At 40.9% G+C, this 18,181-nt stretch overlaps 2 protein-coding genes across 2 annotated transcripts in view; both read left to right on the top strand.

Moving 5' to 3' along the window:
- LOC105386319 (transcription-associated protein 1) overlaps window positions 1-7,861 on the top strand; it is a 36,797-nt gene extending 28,936 nt beyond the window's left edge. The window contains exons 41-47 of the mRNA XM_048630337.1: window positions 537-686; window positions 1,117-1,297; window positions 2,791-3,016; window positions 3,252-3,692; window positions 5,572-5,915; window positions 6,594-6,733; window positions 7,053-7,861. Coding sequence (XP_048486294.1) covers window positions 537-686; window positions 1,117-1,297; window positions 2,791-3,016; window positions 3,252-3,692; window positions 5,572-5,915; window positions 6,594-6,733; window positions 7,053-7,349 — 1,779 coding nt within the window. The 3' untranslated portion in view covers window positions 7,350-7,861. The remainder of the gene's footprint in view (window positions 1-536; window positions 687-1,116; window positions 1,298-2,790; window positions 3,017-3,251; window positions 3,693-5,571; window positions 5,916-6,593; window positions 6,734-7,052) is intronic.
- Window positions 7,862-9,309: 1,448 nt separating this feature from the next.
- LOC105394932 (fibronectin type-III domain-containing protein 3a) overlaps window positions 9,310-18,181 on the top strand; it is a 35,301-nt gene continuing 26,429 nt past the window's right edge. Inside the window, exon 1 of the mRNA XM_038120845.2 lies at window positions 9,310-9,638. The gene's annotated coding sequence lies outside the window, so the exon portion shown is untranslated. The remainder of the gene's footprint in view (window positions 9,639-18,181) is intronic.

Raw genomic sequence — 18,181 nt, 5'->3', positions numbered from 1 at the left:
GTAAGTGATGGAAACAATCGCGGTTACCGCCCTATGATTGGTGATTTAAATGTGGCCAAACACAGCGTGGTATACTGCTCTGCTAGTCCCCTTGATTATACACTCACCTACAATGAAAAAGTTCCAGTGACACATATTTGGTCATGCCTCACTGGCTTTACTAACTTTAAAAGTTCACCATAATTTCGTCAATATTTTATTTGTAAATAAACCTTTACATTATTTCAGTCCTTTTAAACCAAATTCAACTCCTCAACTCGTTACACATTTGCATTCAATCGACAACATATCATTTATACAGAAGATTCAAAGTCATTACACCATCACTATTCCAACACTGGTGACCACGACGTGATAGCCCACGATCCGGCTCGAAGGACCATGAAAAGGCACGAAGTCTTTTTTCAAAGCCTCTGCAACGAGGTCCCTAGGAGAGCGAAGCCAACAGAGAAGACAACTTAATACTGCGATGTAGTTTACGGGATAGTCTATTTGACTACATCAAAGCTATTTGTCAACTGAACACCCTCCCACAGGGCGGCACGAAGGTGGGCGAGCTGCCGGCCAGCACGGAGGCGGGCCCCATCAAGGCCACGCTGCCGATGTGGCGCTGCTCCAAGATCATGCAGCTGCAGCGAGAGATTCACCCCACCGTGCTGTCGTCGCTCGAGGGGATCGTTGACCAGGTTACCACTGGCTGATAATTAACTACGTCTCTGGCTTTTCACGTCCAACTATTACTAGCTACATGTCAAATATTCACTTTAGAACAGTTATTGGTTTATAGGGATATAATATATGAACGGCCCACTGTTACTTTATCTTGCGTATTTTGAGAGTTAAGTGGCAACCTAACTGAAAGTACCAACATTACATAGGTCTTAAAATATGCATGCTATTCTCATGTAAGACATGTAAGACCTGAGAATGGTCATAATTTTGAATATAGTAAAATATCGGAATCTTGGTAAATTACACACTCACATTGTCACATCCCAGGAAATCAGACACAAATTAAAAATCTACGGTGCCTTATGTACTTTATGGTTACTGGGACATGAGTGGTTAAAACGGCTACAAACAAGCTCCACCAAACAAATCCTCTGTTTCCACCAGATGGTGTGGTTCCGTGAGAACTGGTACGAGGAGGTGCTGCGTCAGCTGCGCGCCGGGCTGGCCAAGTGCCACGCCGTTGCCTTCGAGCACCGCGCCGCTGTCGCCGACGCCACGCTAACCCCGCACACGCTCAACTTCGTCAAGAAACTCGTGTCCACGTTCGGCATCGGCATCGGCATTAGTGAGTTTATTATGAGTTTATGGGGAAGCAGTCTGTTGGTCCAAAGATGGATAGGGGGAGGCTGGATGATTTGATTTGTTGGGAGTATCAAAATGCTTATGTGGAAGTGAGAATTTTGTTCACAGGCACTGGGAGACCTAAAAAAATAGTCTATGATGCTAGATGGGTTGACTAATTAAATCTGACCACCATGATCGCATGAGATACTCGTGTTAGAAACATGAGCCTTGGCTATCACTCGAGTAATAAAATGGTAACACACAGGGAATGTCCAGCAGCGGATGATAATATGGTGATGATGAAGATAGTTTGAACAGTCGATATTTACATGTAACAGTATCGGCGAAATAGAAACTGGGTACCCTATATAAATGATTTGTCTTGAATATTCTCTACTTATTATCATGACCTATCCCACAAAAATGCATATCTTATATACATATATAGCACCTACACGATTTGTAAAATTCCAAGTTATACATACAATAAAATTTATTTTTAGTGGGATAGGTCATACTCTGAAAAGTGTAATAATTTTAATGTCTGTGTATGTGTATGAATCGTTTTATACTGCAAAGGTTCCATCGGGTAAAAGTTTATTTATGAGCCCGCTCGTTCCTGCAAGACGTGTTATATGTTTAAATTGTCCGAACTTTAAGGAAACTACATGATGTAAGAACTAGAAGTTGACTGAAGGAAGAGGCCTATTGTCTGCAGTGATAAGATTCAAGCTGTGATAATTACCACAATGAAGTAATTACTCTTGTTCTAATGATAAATATTTAATTTGATTTTGTTTCTTGACACCAGTTGACACTCACTAAACTGAAATACCACTATAAAGAGTTTTCAAGCACAGTTGATCACAGAAGCTTTAAAATGGATCTGTCGTCTTCATATTCCAGCAACACCTAACAAAGTAATGAATACAGCTTTATTCTAGTAGGTAATGTTGCACGTAAGGCACAATCATTGTGCAATTTTCACGATGGCCGCTTTACAAGAGTTACAAAAACATGTGTACGTAGTTTCCAGATTTTTCAAATTGATGCCAGAATGAAAACACAGTTAAAAATAAGATTTACTTGGTCTCAGATAGAAGTAGGTGCGTGCGGTGGCGGCTGACACTCCCTCACGTTTAGCGTTTAGAACTCATCCCTCATCACATCACATCGCATGGCTTTCATTTTATTACACAAACAAACACTGAGACCAAGTACATTTCTATTGAGTATAATATAAAATATGAATATAATGTTTTCACAGCGATATAAGCATATTTCTGTGCGCTATATTACCTTCAGTTGTATCTTATAACTCACCCTAAATCACCCTTACATAACCATTTGTATTTCCAGGTCGCCTAACTAATATGTATGCATGCCACCGTATTTACCGCAACTAACCACTAATCACTAATACTAACATCTTTACAGAGACTGCCCCATGCGATGGTTATGCTATATAAAGTACTTTATTTTGTATGTCGACAGAAAATGTAACAAGTTCTGTAAGTGGTGCATTCTGTTCAGCCGCGTCGGAGTCCCTGGCGCGGCGCGCGCAGGCCACCGTGTCCGACCCCGTCTTCCAGAAGATGAAGGGACAGTTCACCGCCGACTTCGACTTCACACAACCCAACGCCATGAAACTACAGAACCTCATTACCAAACTGAGGAAGTGGGTCAAGATACTCGAGGCCAAAACTAAGATCCTGCCCAAGTAAGTGTCTAACGGGCCACCCGGCGCCGCCCGGGCTGAGGTAAATAACGTTGCGTATCAACCTGTGCCGTCCTCACCTGTAACTGTAGACTACTAACAGTAGCGTTGGGTTCATGCGGCTTCCAAGGTCACCTCACACGTCGCTTCACCTAATCGTAGAGCGAACACTCATCACATTAGCGCCTCGCATCTCAACCCACCCTTACAATCTCAATAACAAACATCTCGTTTTCAGGTCATTCCTAATCGAGGAGAAGTGTCGTTTCCTCTCCAACTTCAGCCTTAAAACCGCCGAAGTGGAGCTCCCGGGCGAGTTCCTTCTCCCCAAGCACACGCACTACCACGTGCGCATCGCGCGCTTCATGCCGCGCGTCGAGATCGTCCAGAAACACAACACTTCCGCCCGCCGACTGTACATCCGTGGGCACAACGGGAAGATATACCCGTACCTAGTGGTGAATGACTCAGGGTTGGGTGATGCACGGAGGGAAGAAAGGGTTCTGCAGTTGTTGAGGATGCTGAACCACTACCTCGGCAAGCAGAAGGAGACATCGCGGCGGTTCCTGCACTTCACGGTGCCGCGCGTGGTCTCCGTGTCGCCGCAGATGCGCCTCGTGGAGGACAACCCCGCCTCCGTGTCGCTGCTCGACATATACCGCACGGAATGCGCCAACAGGTGGGTGGCATTATGTCTGTTGTACAGTATTATTTATTTGTTGTTTGTTATTTATTGTGATATACGTATTGTGATGCAACGTAACATCTGCAAACACCTGAGCACTATAATCTACTTCTGAGCAGATAGTTGATATACTTAAATGATATTGGCCGCCGTAAGCGAATCCGGTATTCGCCTTTTGGTCATTATTATAGTCAAATTCTAAAGGTAAATTTTTCACCAAGGTATAGTTATTTACATGTTTGATAGTATTATAGCGTAGTTAGAAACAGTAGCTGTAAGTATTTAGGTGCGTTCAAATTGCGTTCCAGCTGCTGACCCCCCGTGTGTAATCACTGCAATGGTGCAGAAACGATGGTTATTGTTTTTGTATGTAAATCTGATGTGATACAGTCATATATTATCTCAGATATATCTCATTAATCTGGGTAAGTAATACGAGGTATAAAAACGAATGGTATAACATTCACAAGATATACGCCCATATGATATAAATTTATTAAGTATAACGATCACTGTGCATAACAAACGAAAGGCATAATTACTAAATACATAATTTCGTAAAGAATAACGTTCAAAAAGTATAATTTCAATTGATATAACGATAAAAATGCATAATATTCATAATATATAACGTTTATAACATATATTCTACAACGGATATAATTATCATAATGTATAATGCTCAAAAAGTATAATAGATTGTCGTATAGTTTTTTTAATTATTATTGACGTTATGTGGGGGGAACGCTCCGCTCCGCTTCGCTGCGCTCCGCTTTGGTTTCGACGAACATGTGCACCTAACACGCTCCTCCTCGCTTTGCTCGTCGTCGCACCTATCTTTAGGTTTTGGTACTAGGGGCTTTCACAGCATTATTATTATTGGGGCTAAGAGGAGAGACGCTCCGCTCCGCTTCGCTGCGCTCCGCTTTGGTTTCGACGACCATGTGCACCTAACACGCTCCTCCTCGCTTTGCTCGTCGTCGCACCTATCTTTAGGTTTTGGTGCTAGGGGGTTTGACGGTGTTGGGTTAACACAGATTATGGGTTAATACGGGTTAAACACAGATTATGTTTATGTTAGTATGTTTTATGAACTTTATACTAAATGATAGTATATATTTTAAACGATATACGTAATGTATGTTATACGAATTGATATTAGTCCTCGTAAGTATTATATATTTTGATATTATATCAAATGTACGTTATACCAATTGAATTTTATACCTTATGAAAATATAGATTTTGTTGTTATACGTAACGTTAATTATATGTTGTGAACGTTATTAATGTGAAATTATACATTTCGTTTTTATACGTCGCAATACGCACCCCATTAATCTACTCTAGCAACAAGAAAACACCCAGTAACTTATCAGCTGGATTGCAATTCTTAAGAAGTTAGTATCATAAATGAGTCATGTAGTTCAAGAAATAATCTATTACTTGAAATGAGTTATCTCTTCTATTCTGCTAAGCAATTAACTGTAGTTTCTAGAACGCTAAACTTTTTATTAGTTAAACGCAATATTTTCGCGCTAAACACGAACATACTAACATAGGTATTTGTAGAAATAGTAGCGTGTAATAATTATAATGACATAATTTTACGCATGTTTCCAGCGAGATGCCAGTTTATATGGTCATCTCTGACACATTTCCCCTTATTCATATAAACTGGCTGATATAAACTGATCGTTTTATTCTATGAATTTGTGGGCATTCTATTAATCGAAGTACATTATAAGGTGATGAAAATCTGACCCTACTCAGAGTTAAAATACTACCTATACGTGGTCAGGTTACGTTTACTGTACCAATACTAAATGTAGTATATAGAAAACGTCACTAAAGCAATACATTTCTCCCTTAGGGGTGTCGAATACGACGCGCCGGTGGCCCGCTACTACGAGCGTCTGGCGGCCGTGCAGGCGCGCGGCTCGCAGGCCTCGCACCAGGTGCTGCGCGACATACTGCGCGAGCTGCAGGCCACCATGGTGCCCAAGGCCATGCTCAAGGAGTGGGCCGCCGCCACCTTCGCCGCGCCCACCGACTACTGGACCTTCCGCAAAATGTTAACCCTACAACTGTCGCTGTCAAGCTTCGCCGAATATGTCCTGCACTTGACCAGGCTCAACCCAGACATGCTGTATGTGCACCAGGACTCGGGGCTGCTCAACGTGTCCTACTTCAAGTTCGACGTGGATGATGCCACAGGTATGTGCTGAAGTGACTGCGGGCATGTGGTGTTGTGTGTGCGGTTGCGTTTTTTTCCGTCGACTGTTTGGTAAGAATGGAGTTTTTGTTGATTGTTTTTGCCGAGGTTTGTTTTTGTGCGGGTTTGTTCTTGCATGTTGTCTTTCAACAGCTTTAAATGCTAGTATCGTTAATGGTTGCACTTTAATTATTATGTTTCCTTTCGTGGGCTAACTTGTACCTAACTATATGTATAATAAAATCAATGTTTTGATTTTATTAATTTTAATTTTACATTATTATTTATGAAGACTAATCTGCTTAGTGACTACTTTCTCATCACGGGGTAACTATAACAAATAACTGCACTACACTATTCTTTATCTAATGATCTTTTACATTTTGCATTTTTCCGCTTTTTGCACGTGATTTTAAGTTTTTTGCATGACAAATTAACCGCCAGACTGCTTATTGAATAACAAGACTTGCTTTTCATTGACTCATTAACAAAAATAACAGCATTCGAATGTAATTGGCTCGCTTAATGAATAACAATGGAACCTGCCACTAATGTCGTCAGCATGCGCATAAATCTAAGCACATTAACTTGACTGTTCCAATGCATAACTAATACTTAGCTTCATAAAGTACAATAGATTATTTCTGGGAGTGAATAAAACGTCTATATACGTTTTTCAGGTGAGCTGGATGGCAACCGGCCGGTGCCGTTCCGCCTGACGCCGAACATCGCGGAGCTGCTGACGCCCATCGGCATCGCCGGCCCGCTCACCGCCTCCGCCATCGCCGTCGCGCGCTGCCTCGTCACGCCCAACTTCAAGGTACGTCGAGATCGAGAATAGATCTAGGTATTATAGATGTTCTGGGCCCTGAATGAATGTAATTATGTGTCCAGCCGAATCAGGAACTTATGAAAATATTAAACACTTGTTGCGCCAACACTATATACCATTCCACGGGGAAAGTCATCTGACAGAACCCTTATTACATTCGAATAAGGGTAGTTTTTGTTTTTGTCAGATGTCTTTCCCCGCGGAATGCGATATATTCAGTTATATAAATAAAAGCACCAATTATGGAATATTTTTAATGGATAACGGTAATAAAGTCATTGTCTAAACTGACCGCGTTTGATTTCAGATACAATCGATTCTGCGCACGATCCTGCGCGACGAAATGGTGACCGGCTACCGGAAGCGTCTCGAGGACAAGTCGGGGCTGCCCGTGGCCGGTCCGTCCGGCGAGAGCAAGCCGGTCGAAATGGACAACGAGACCATCATCAACATGGTCAGCAAGGCCGTCACCGTCATCATGAACCGACTTAATGCCCTGGCCCTCTTTGACGGCCCGGACAGCAAGGTGGCAACCCTGGTGGCCGCCGCCAACAGCCATGACAATCTATGCCGCATGGACCCCGCGTGGCATCCCTGGCTGTAAAGAGATACGTGTGTGAAATTTGATGTACTGAAAGTGGTGTAAATATTAGTATTGGAAGCTGGTGATTGACAGCTGGTTTTTATTTGTAAGCATTAGTTTAAGATAATCTCTTTATGTAATAAGTAATTTCTGGTGAGTGATCAGAACTTTTATTGTATGATTTTAAAAGAGTTATGTAGTACATCTGTATTAACGCTAAGTTTACAGTCATGTGCACAGCACAAACCTAGCGTTCGCGTGAAATTATCTTATAAAATCCTGTTAAATAATAGAACTGAAATATTTATAGCTATCTTAGTATATAGGTAGTTGTAAATAAATCCCTAGTACAGTCTGATCTCGCTATAAAACCTCTAACGCAACTCTTTTGAAGAATTATGAAAGTACTAACTACTTATATTAATAGTTAGACATAAATTGCTTGCTACGCGATTTATTATTGTATGAGGACTTGTTATCTGCGCATAACTGTGATCTCGTGTCCGTGTATAATAAAGTGTTAACGAAATCTATGTTTATTTTTACCTATATTGCATCCGTTAAAAACATATACATACAATGAATTGAGAATCTCCTACTTCCTCCATTATCCGAAGTCGCTTAAAAATCTTGTTAAAATAAAAGTAGCCAACACTCACATGTGTGTTGAGTGGTTGACAGTGACATCAATAACAGAACTTTCTAGTGAAGTATTACACGCTCGTATCACTGCGGATTGCATGTGCATCACCGCAGTACCTGCATAGGTGAAAGTACCGAGCAGCATCTATGTGCGACACCCCCCCCGCGCCGCCGCCCCCCGCGCCCGCGCCGGCGCCCGATCGCCAGAGATAGTAAAACTGATTCCATGACGCTAACAATGGGAAAGAAAGTGCAATAATTGTTTTATAGAGCAGGAACTGCTTGAGTATTCCCTCGCTGTCTTTCGTAACGCGCTCGGTGTTATGTCTTCACTGTAATTAAACTATCAGCTGCATAGCTAGTGTCGGCCCTAGGAGAGAGTTGTGTTCGCAATCGCAGCGAATAATTACTCTCTTATTTAGTTTTAAATATAAAACTCGTTTCTCCCCACTACTCTCCTTATCCTTATCGGACTGTTGATATTATCAACAATCAACTTGAAAGGATCATAGGTAGTTTGAAAAGGAAACGATGATGGGAAAAAGGGTTAGGTTACGACATCGGCTTTAGTTTTGATACACTTTGTATGAATTTGACAGATTATTAGCGCGAAGACCTAACCTACCCATACCCACTTAGCATGGACATTGGAAAATGCTGGATATATTCTTGATCAAGGAATATTAGTGCTCCTCTATGTCTTCGTTAGAGAAGTTAAAGTAGCTGCTGCTTGTCTTATTTATCAATTCAATAACGGAATGCGTATTGTTTCTTTTGAATTTCCTCGACGTTCCTTAAAAAAGTCGAGCTATTGAGCTATATACCTACATGAAGTCACGTTAGCAAGAAAGTTTCTATGGAAAAGGATATTTTTTTTCGCGAATTTATAAAAGTCATAGAAAAAAGTTATTCAGAATGATCCCGAGTCACTCCACTTTAAACTTAGTACATAGTTATAAATACTATTTTTGCAACACCCTGTATAATCGGAGTAGTGCAAAAGCTCATTTAGTTTCTAAAGCAGATCAATTGGCTATTACCTACCGATTGCAGAACGGGAGCAGTAGAAAAGTTCTCTAAATAATCTATAAATTAAAGACCGAAGATTTAACAGCACGATTGCATCGGTTGGATACAGCATTGTATCTTGGTTTGGTGCATGGAAGCGATGCCAGCATCGAACAGAAACGCATCGTTGTTGTTGGTCCCCGGAGCGGCATGCAGGGGGCTCGGTGACAGGCGCGGTGGCGGCGGCGGCGGCGCGGCCCGAGCGCTCCCGACCGCGGCCGAAGCCCCTCGGCCACGTCGCCTGGCCCGCCCCCGCGCCCGCGCCCCGCTCCCCCGCGCCGCCGAGAACTCAGTCCGCCTAGCGGTGATACATCGGGTACCGGTGTTTCGCGCTCTCTCACAATACCAACACAAGTGGCTGACCACTAAGCAACGTTTTTATGACATTTGACAACCCCGCCCAGTGCATTTTTGCTAGTTGCATTTTGATCAGTGGGAAAGTGAATCAGCTGTGAGCGTTTCTAACGAGATTTGTGGCTCCTCTCCATTGTATGTTGTCTTATTAGTGAAGTGAATATTTGTGCTATACGGACAATAACCGTATCATCTGTGCGAATCAATTTGTGGATATTTTTAGCGAGTGACTGCTCTCAAAGTAAGGTGAGTGAAATTATCGGCTAGCAAAACTATTTCGCCCGGCGAATCATTGATTCTTCGTTTCGTTACGTGGCTGCTGCCTTCTCAGTTCTCACCGATATGCCTCGAAATGCCGAGAAATGTTTGCGTCGTAGACAGTTTATCCAGATATTTTGTTTTTTTAACTATTATTTTTATGTTTTTATGAACTTAAAATTGTATCCCTCATATCAAATTGGCAGCTTTTGATTGAATTGATTATCATTTTACCCTCATCCTGCTTTTAAAGTTCATAGGCAAATACATTGTTGTCTGTAACTTATTTATCGGCAAATATCTATGACGTCATCTAAACAAATTAGTGTTTCGAGGGAAGTTAAATATTCTGAGAAGACTTTTGAGTTTCTTGTCTTGGAATGTTGACAGTCTTTTAGAATTCTAATAAGACTTCGTCCTATCCCACTGCCCGTATGGTGGTCAGGAGCGAGTAGACAAGAAAACATGGAGGCGAGTTGTCGGCGCGGGGCGGGCGGCGCGGGGCGACCGCATTCCATATGGGATGCCGGATTAAATGCAATGTCAGTGTGACTCGGGCTCTACGCCTCCCAGGCATCGCCTCTATTCATGTATTCTTGCAAACCCTGCAACTATACAATACGTCAATTGAGCCAAATTAATGGTGCGCGGGGGTGTTGAGGGCATTCGAGTAAACTGTTGATTGATAATATTGACATGACGGCGCAAGTCCTAACGAAAAGGTCAGATCGCCCACGTTAGTCCTGCCATTTGGGTTATTAGGAAGCTGAGTTAGATACGTCGTATGTTCAATCAGCTTAAAAATGTGACCTTTTCATAAAAACAAATATTCCAAATTCATTTGGTAAGTAATTTCTTTGAAATAATTCTAGGTACTGATCTAAATACATACTCAGCCGGAATCGGTAGCAAGTACATACATACGTAGCAATATAATGAGGTTGATAGAGCAACATTTCGAAACGCGTCCGTCGCTCGCTGCTTCCGCTCTTTGACCCACGATTTACAATCCCCAATATTAGATTACTACTGACACACTCATAACATGAGCTCTTCTCGTAGTTACAGTTTTATCGGACACAAAGTACAGTACTTCTTTGCTATATGCAATGCTATGACGTAGGTATTGTACCTCTACAGTCATAGCTTCCATGATTTATAATTTCCAATATTTGATTACCTGCTGCTGGCACACTCACCACGAGCTCACTCGTCTCGTTACTACAGTTTTACACTTCATATAATTCATCTCAGCAAAACTTCTTTCGAATGTCCCCAGTCTAAATGTTCACCTAAGCTATGTAATAACGTAATACGTATTTGCATGGTTAATATAGCGTTTCTTTCTTCTAGATGCTCCTTTTGGATCATCTTTAACACTAACACTCTAATTCTGGATAAGTAAAATTCTGGACAGGCGCCAATATTTGTAATGTAAATGTAAAATTTTGCAAGCCGGATCATTGAGCACTTAGTAGGGTTTCTGCTCGAGAATTCTCGAGCTCGAGAAGATTCGAGAAATTCGGCTTGGTTCGAGACGAGAAAAAAATCAGAAGACTCGAGAATTTCTCGAGCCTTGAGATAAAAATTCAGAATTTTCATTTCGTATTTTCCTGCGCCGCTTAACAACACACACGCATACGAGTAACATGCGCGTGTATTATGATTTATTATGTTTAGTCTCCATTTAAGCTAATGCTGTATTAATAATACCAATGAATGATTAAGAGATAACGTAGTAATAGTTACGTACTGTTTCTTAGTTCAGGTGGACCAAAAGAAGTCATCCGATGTTGTTTGGCTCTCATTTTTTTTCTAAATGAAAAACTTCGATTCAGTTTTTTGATTAGGTATGTTTATTCGAACCTTTACAATTTTATTGGTAAAGTCGGGAAGATGATATTGGCCAAATCGGCGCGGTCACAAATGATTGCCACACGGGCTTGTTTTATAGCATTTCTCATCACTTTAGCGAAAACTTCGGGTGAGAGATTCTCGCACTCGTATCGAATGTTGTCCTTAAGGGCTTCCAGAGACACGGGCTTATTCACATAAACACGGGACTCCAAAAAACCGCACAAAAACGGTTAAATCGGGCTATATTGCAGGGAAAAATTACAGATAAAACGAAAAAAAGGCGACCCGGAAACTTAATAAACACAATTATTCCGAGATTTCTGCGTTCTTGGGGAGTATATCACTCCACGGCTTCTGAATTTGTATTCTGTATATGTCTAGTCCACCAATATCAAAACTGATTTGAAATTGGCGGCCATTTGCCCAAATGAGAGCAACATCCAGTAGGGTGATTACTTTTGGCCCACCATGTATTAGTAATTAGTAGCTAGCTAGACAGCTAATTATGAGTGTTAGTTAAGTATTTTCTTTGTGATTAAGTTGACAAAGTAAAAAAAATGAGTTTTTGTGTTTTTTTTAAATTAAGGTATTTTTCTAAAGGTCTTCTTAGAAAGGCTCGAGACTCGAGAAGACTCGAGAATTTGGGCTCGAGAATTCTCGAAGCTCGAGGACGAAAACAGGTCGAGAAATCAGAAACCCTAGCACTTAGGAATACTTAGGCTTTAACAAAATCAACGTTGAAGCTATATCCAAACCAAGTCTAGTGAAAGCTCATGTCTTGGTTTGGTAGTTGTTTTAAGGTGTTCGTCAAGTAGGTAGCAAAATTCTTGATCTTCGACATAAACTTGTCCCTACACTAATATTATGTACATAGTTACTTACTTACGTTCTTTCTTACTACACTATCAACATCCGGTTTGATTTCTGTAGCTCAAAACAATGATCACTAGTCGTGACCTTTAATCACACATGTTTGATAGTCATTTAACTAATGTAACTCACACAGACGTAGGTCGCGCACGATGGCTGCCGTAGCGCGGCCGTTGAACCGAATACCCAAGGAATTTCTCTTGCGCCGCTTCGTTTGCAGACGAAGAAGAAAAGTACCCAAGACAATGGAAGGATGTATAGTCCTCCGAAGTGTGTCTTTCTTGAATGACTCACAGATTTAGCACATTTAACCACCTGTTACATATCCATTAATCAGGGTTTTCCTGTCGCCGTTCGCCCGCCGGCACTCTCGCAATGTTTGAAGTGGTTGGGTGCGGTGAGCTCTTGCAAAAACTTAAACCGCTTTCCGAACATTTGTATGTTATGGTAGGTACCACCTCTACATAGGTGGTATGCATATTTAAACTCTAGCCCTCTACCGGCAGTGTTTAAAACCAGCATTATCTTAACACACAATCATCTTCGGTGTTGCGAAAATACTTGGCTCTGTTTATTTTTTACGAAATCTAGCCATAAGATACGACTGGGTTGTATTATCATTGTTGGCTTCAGGACATAGATTTAATGTTAATGCTATGTTTTACATTGCACCTACAATGTATACATTTCACCCGATCCTGCATAAAGTAGCACCTTTTGCAAAAACATTAACGCTCATAAAAAATAAAAGGTAGAACTTCTTAATAACAAAGTAGTCTGGTAAAGGAAAACGATAAAGATACATTCCACGCGACTCGGGCGTCCAATGTGAAGGCGCCTGCCTCCCCCGTCCACTCGGTTTCTACTTATTTTTAAATAATTTATTTTGTTTCTAGAAGCCTTTAAAGGTCATTTGAATCAATAATAGCTGTTGCTAGCACAGTGGTTAAAATAAATTGACTCACAGAAGGTCTTTAACCACGCGTTCCACGAAGTTTTTTTTGCACCAGAACGGTAGGCTTGTTTAAATCAGGGAGGAGGTATGTGTAGGATTCATAGCTGGCAGTTCGCAGAGTCGGTATTGTGGCAGAAAGGCAGTGCCGGGCTGGGCGAGTGAAGGCGGCGTCCTTGGGCCCTCGCCACTCCGCGGACGTTCGTTGAACGCAGCCGCCCTCCCCTCCCCACCACACCCGCCACACCACAACAAGTTTACGTCTCGACTGAACGTAAATAAAATTTGTCTCTAGAACATAATGCATTGCATATCAAAGAGCATTTTTTGGCAAAATTTCATGATTATTGTCACGTAGTTACTTACCTATTAGTGGTAGTTAGGTAAATTTTAATGGTACTTAATAGTCCCTGAAGGTGTCAGACAGGATCAGACAGACAAAAAATGCAAATCTGCACAACGTAATACCAATGTAAGTACTTTACTTCGGGCCACTTGCACCAAAACACTTTGGTGCAATTACTAAGACCCTCAATCATATTATGATCTGAAGATTAATACGTTAATCATTACGTATATATGGATTTTGCCATTCATTATGTTGATATCCAACATGCCTGCATGCTTTGTTTGTGCAAGTAAACACAGCGGATTTTCCTCGTTTGTGTCTATGTAACTAGGTAGCTACTGTTCGTCAGGGAAGGTAAATATTGAGTCTCCGAAATATTGCCTATGATTTCTTTGTGTCACGTGAAAATGGAATTATATTGAACAAATTCAGTCACAGCGCCTGAATGCTGGTTAAATCGCATTTTACTGGAAGAAAACAGTTGTTAACAACAACGGCGCGTCGGCTAGCTGCAGCGACAATGGGTTGCGCCTTATGTAATTTGTACTCTGCATTGTTTTCGCAACTTGGAGTACCTAAGAATTCACCGCAATTTATGCTTTGTCTAATGAAATCACGAAATGAAAACGTTTGCAAAAACTTAATTTACTGTTCTACCGCAGAGTTTGCTGTTGAAGTTCTCGCAATAGCTCTTGCGTAGGTACCTTCTACAGTAGTTACTTACCTAACAAAAAGTCAATATAAAGATTATTCTGCTTTCTGCCGGGTAGAGTAGTGTACCTTTGAAAAATGCAACATCAATTTAAAAGCTCTCAAAATTATGAGTACTTAGTTACTCATGGGGGTTTGCCGGTGCCATGTGACCTTGCTCGTGAACAAACACCTTTGCACAATGGCAATGAGCAGCAGCACCGAGCAGGTACCTGGGCTCCAGTGATTGGCTGCACGGCGGCGCTATCTGCGACCGATAAGCCTGAAGCAGCCGGATCGCACACAGCTAACGTAACGGCACCAGTAATGGACACGGACCCAGTAATGGACACTTACAAACTTATTTTGTCTAAAATAAGAGTATGCATAGTTTTACGAAAATTGCAACACCTTAGTTTCAAAGCCTAGACATCCCTCCTTGTTATATAAACAAGCTATTTATGTCATCCATTTAGATTAAAAATTGTGAACAAAAAAAGTTCATTTGACGGGGGTCACAAATGAAATGGAGATTTGTTAAGGAAATTGTTAAAGAGGTAAGTGTAGAATATTGTTGGTAATTTCGTTTTATTTTATTTTAAATTGACTTTCTTGTTTTTATGGAAACTATACTGAATTTCCGACATATTTTCAAAGGAATAGGGCAGCTTACGTTTATGGAAATGAATTCAGAGGGGGGTGTTCATTACTGGTTTGCAAATTTTCAGTATATCCAGTTATGGACACGTGTCGAAAATAATGTTTTAAGGTAATATTGTGTTTTCTTATTTAATTGTCTTTAGAATTTCATAATTATATTGGTAGTTTTTGTAAAACATGAATAAAATGAAGGATACCAGTCTTGTACAGGTGTCCATAATTGGGTGTCCATCACTGGATGTTTCACATTTTCCATGAAAAACGTATATACGCCCAAGCAAATGGGAGATGCTATTATGGATGTAAAAGATGGCCACTGCAGCCACGCGTTATGGAGACACAAACATGTTCCACAATGAAATAAAATTACTAATATGATAAGTAGTAGTTAATCACATCTAAATATGTGAACCCACCACCCGCAGTGAACCAGCATAGTGGGAAATGGTCCAAGCTTAGGAATGCAGTTTAGACCTAGAGGCACAAACACAAAGGTTTCATTTGAGAGACCCAGGTGTAGGTACTTACAGACCCACAGAGAATAGAAATAGAGAAATAGACAGTGATCATGTGAGAAATAGACCAGTGAAGCTTGGTAAGAATACCATGAGAATTTGAAAAGAAGTGGCTTTAGGAGGAGAAGGAATTAAGAGCAAAATCTTAGTCGAAAAAAGGGAAGTGAGAGAAATGGTTCTGAAAAGAAAAGCTTAAATTAAAAACATTTTCTAGCTGGTGTAAATGCAAGACCTGGATATCAGATGATATGACATGACGAGAGGATTGTGGGAACGGAAGAGGTTGTGACGAGAGTGTTGTTGCAGGAGAGAGCATTGACCTAGATGTGGGTGCCCGTACTGATACGGTCAATGGTGCATTTACATGTCTGCGATGCGATGCATGTGGCAGTCAAAACACCTCTCCATTACAGTGATAGATATTTATCACCAACGTTACTAAAGTCGGTACTGTTATACGCTTGCAACACCTGGTAGACCACAAAGACGCATAGACACACAGATGCTGCAGGTATTCATTAACCGCTGTCCCCGGCGGAACCTAAAGATTTTCTGGCCCGAGATCATCTCCAACATAGATCTGAGGAAAAGCTGCCATGAAGATCCTGTTGGTTCACACATAAAACGCCGCAAATGAAGTTGGAATAGCCATACCCTGCGTAGAGACTAAAACCCAATCTTGAGACAGGCTCTCGAATGGGATCCGCAGGGCAAGCGTAAGCAAGGCCGATCTAAATAGACCGTACGGCGCTCGATCGTATGGATATGTGGAAAGTTTGAATCACGTGGTCCGATGCAAAGCTGGCTGCTGTCAACAGTCTGGGATAAAAAACTGTTGTGTCTGCTCTCTGTCCCACTGGGGGAACATAATGATAACCAGGAACAGAATAAAATGCAGGAGGACAGAATTTATAATGTTGAATTGGAAATTTTTGTGTTTCTGTAAAACTTTTTTTTTCAGAAAGTTAAATTTTCCGTCTTTGATGGTTCCCATAGTGTAACTGGCGACCAAGCCTGTTTGTGTAAACGGTTATGATTACTAATCATCGTTACCATTATAATAATATAAGCATAAAACAATATTTTATACATTTATCCAATAAAAAATCACTGTCCAACATTGGGTGTCCATAACCGGAGGTTGGGTGTCCATTACTGTGGTTTTAGGACATATTTTACAAATATACAATTTCCTGAAATACCAATAGTTTAAATCGAGCTAGTGTACATTCATCTTAAACGGAAAGATATTCCTACGATTCATACCAACTTTCAATATTCTAACTCAAAAACTGTGCGAGTAACAGCCAAATCATTTGTAAAAAATCCTTAAGGTGTCCATTACTGGTGCTGTTACGTTACCAACTTTATCAATCCCACTGCGCTCTAGTCGATCGATGATAAATAGGCGTTAAGTAAACAAAGATTAACGACTAATTTCTGCTGCTAACATTATCAGCGTTAGTTGCGCCTCGTTTTATTTGAAATCTGGAACATCCATGCCCTATTAAATGATTAAGTACCTACCCCAATTCCAATATGGTTCAATATTATTGATATTCGGTATTTCGAAATAGTTACAGTTGTGACTAAGTAATAATGGCAATGCTGTCCTATATTTATGTACTTAACTCACTAGCGTTACTAACCATTATGTTAATTTTGCAACGCGAATGCCATATCTAGTGTATTATTATAATATCATATCCATTTACTATATGTATTATACCTATTATTAGGTCTAATGCACTTATTACACCGTAGGCATTGTGTGCCATATTTATTTTAGCAAACCGCATTCATAAAATTCACTCGGTCATTTCCCCCGTTTTTAGAATAAAAAGATTAGTGTATTTCGAGATCGCCATCGCCAATGTCCAACTACTGATCTCTTACTTAACTATGCTAGAACATGTCGTATGCGTGTTGCGAGTACTCTACGAGAAAACCGCGCTTTCTCACAGCGGGATACAGCGACGTTTCATTGTCCTCGCCGACCAGGCAGCGAGTGCACCACGCACTCGTACTCACATTTGCCTGACTTGACAATGACAATCTCTGGCGAACAACGATTCGTTATTACTTAGTGCTATTACGCTCGTCTGCTTCACATACTTGTGCGACTTGTTTCCATGGAATGTTGAGGTTCTGCAAAGTCCACAGATAAAATTTACATTATGTTAGCTTGTGGATTATGCCGCTTCTGTGTTATATCGAAACTAATTTATTATTTTTGGGAACCACATCTGAACAATGAATGTATAATACATGCTTTTCGGTTATTGTCGATAGAGAGCTCTCAATAAATTATTTTAAATCACACCAACTCCCTGAGGCCACTGCACTTTCAGGAGATTCAATCTTGAATATCCACTTTATCACTCATACGTAAATTATGTTTTCATGGATCGCCTTCATTGACTTCAAAATTTATTGTTTTCATCACCGGATGATGTTGATGTTAGTAGTCGATACAGCGGTATGTTTAGTGTCTGTTGAATGAGTAAGTAATGAGAGGATAACAAACATACGGCCAGCCAGTTCTTGTTATCAGGGTGTATTGTTAGCTCGCATTGACAATACTGAATCATCCCTGTTGTCGAGCTGCGAGCTGCGCCGGCCATCATGAGCCCGATGC

The sequence above is a fragment of the Plutella xylostella genome, chromosome 4 (genome assembly GCF_932276165.1).
Source record: "Plutella xylostella chromosome 4, ilPluXylo3.1, whole genome shotgun sequence".
In the NCBI taxonomy this organism is placed as follows: domain Eukaryota; kingdom Metazoa; phylum Arthropoda; class Insecta; order Lepidoptera; family Plutellidae; genus Plutella; species Plutella xylostella.
This window is presented reverse-complemented; position numbering and strand designations above follow the sequence as displayed.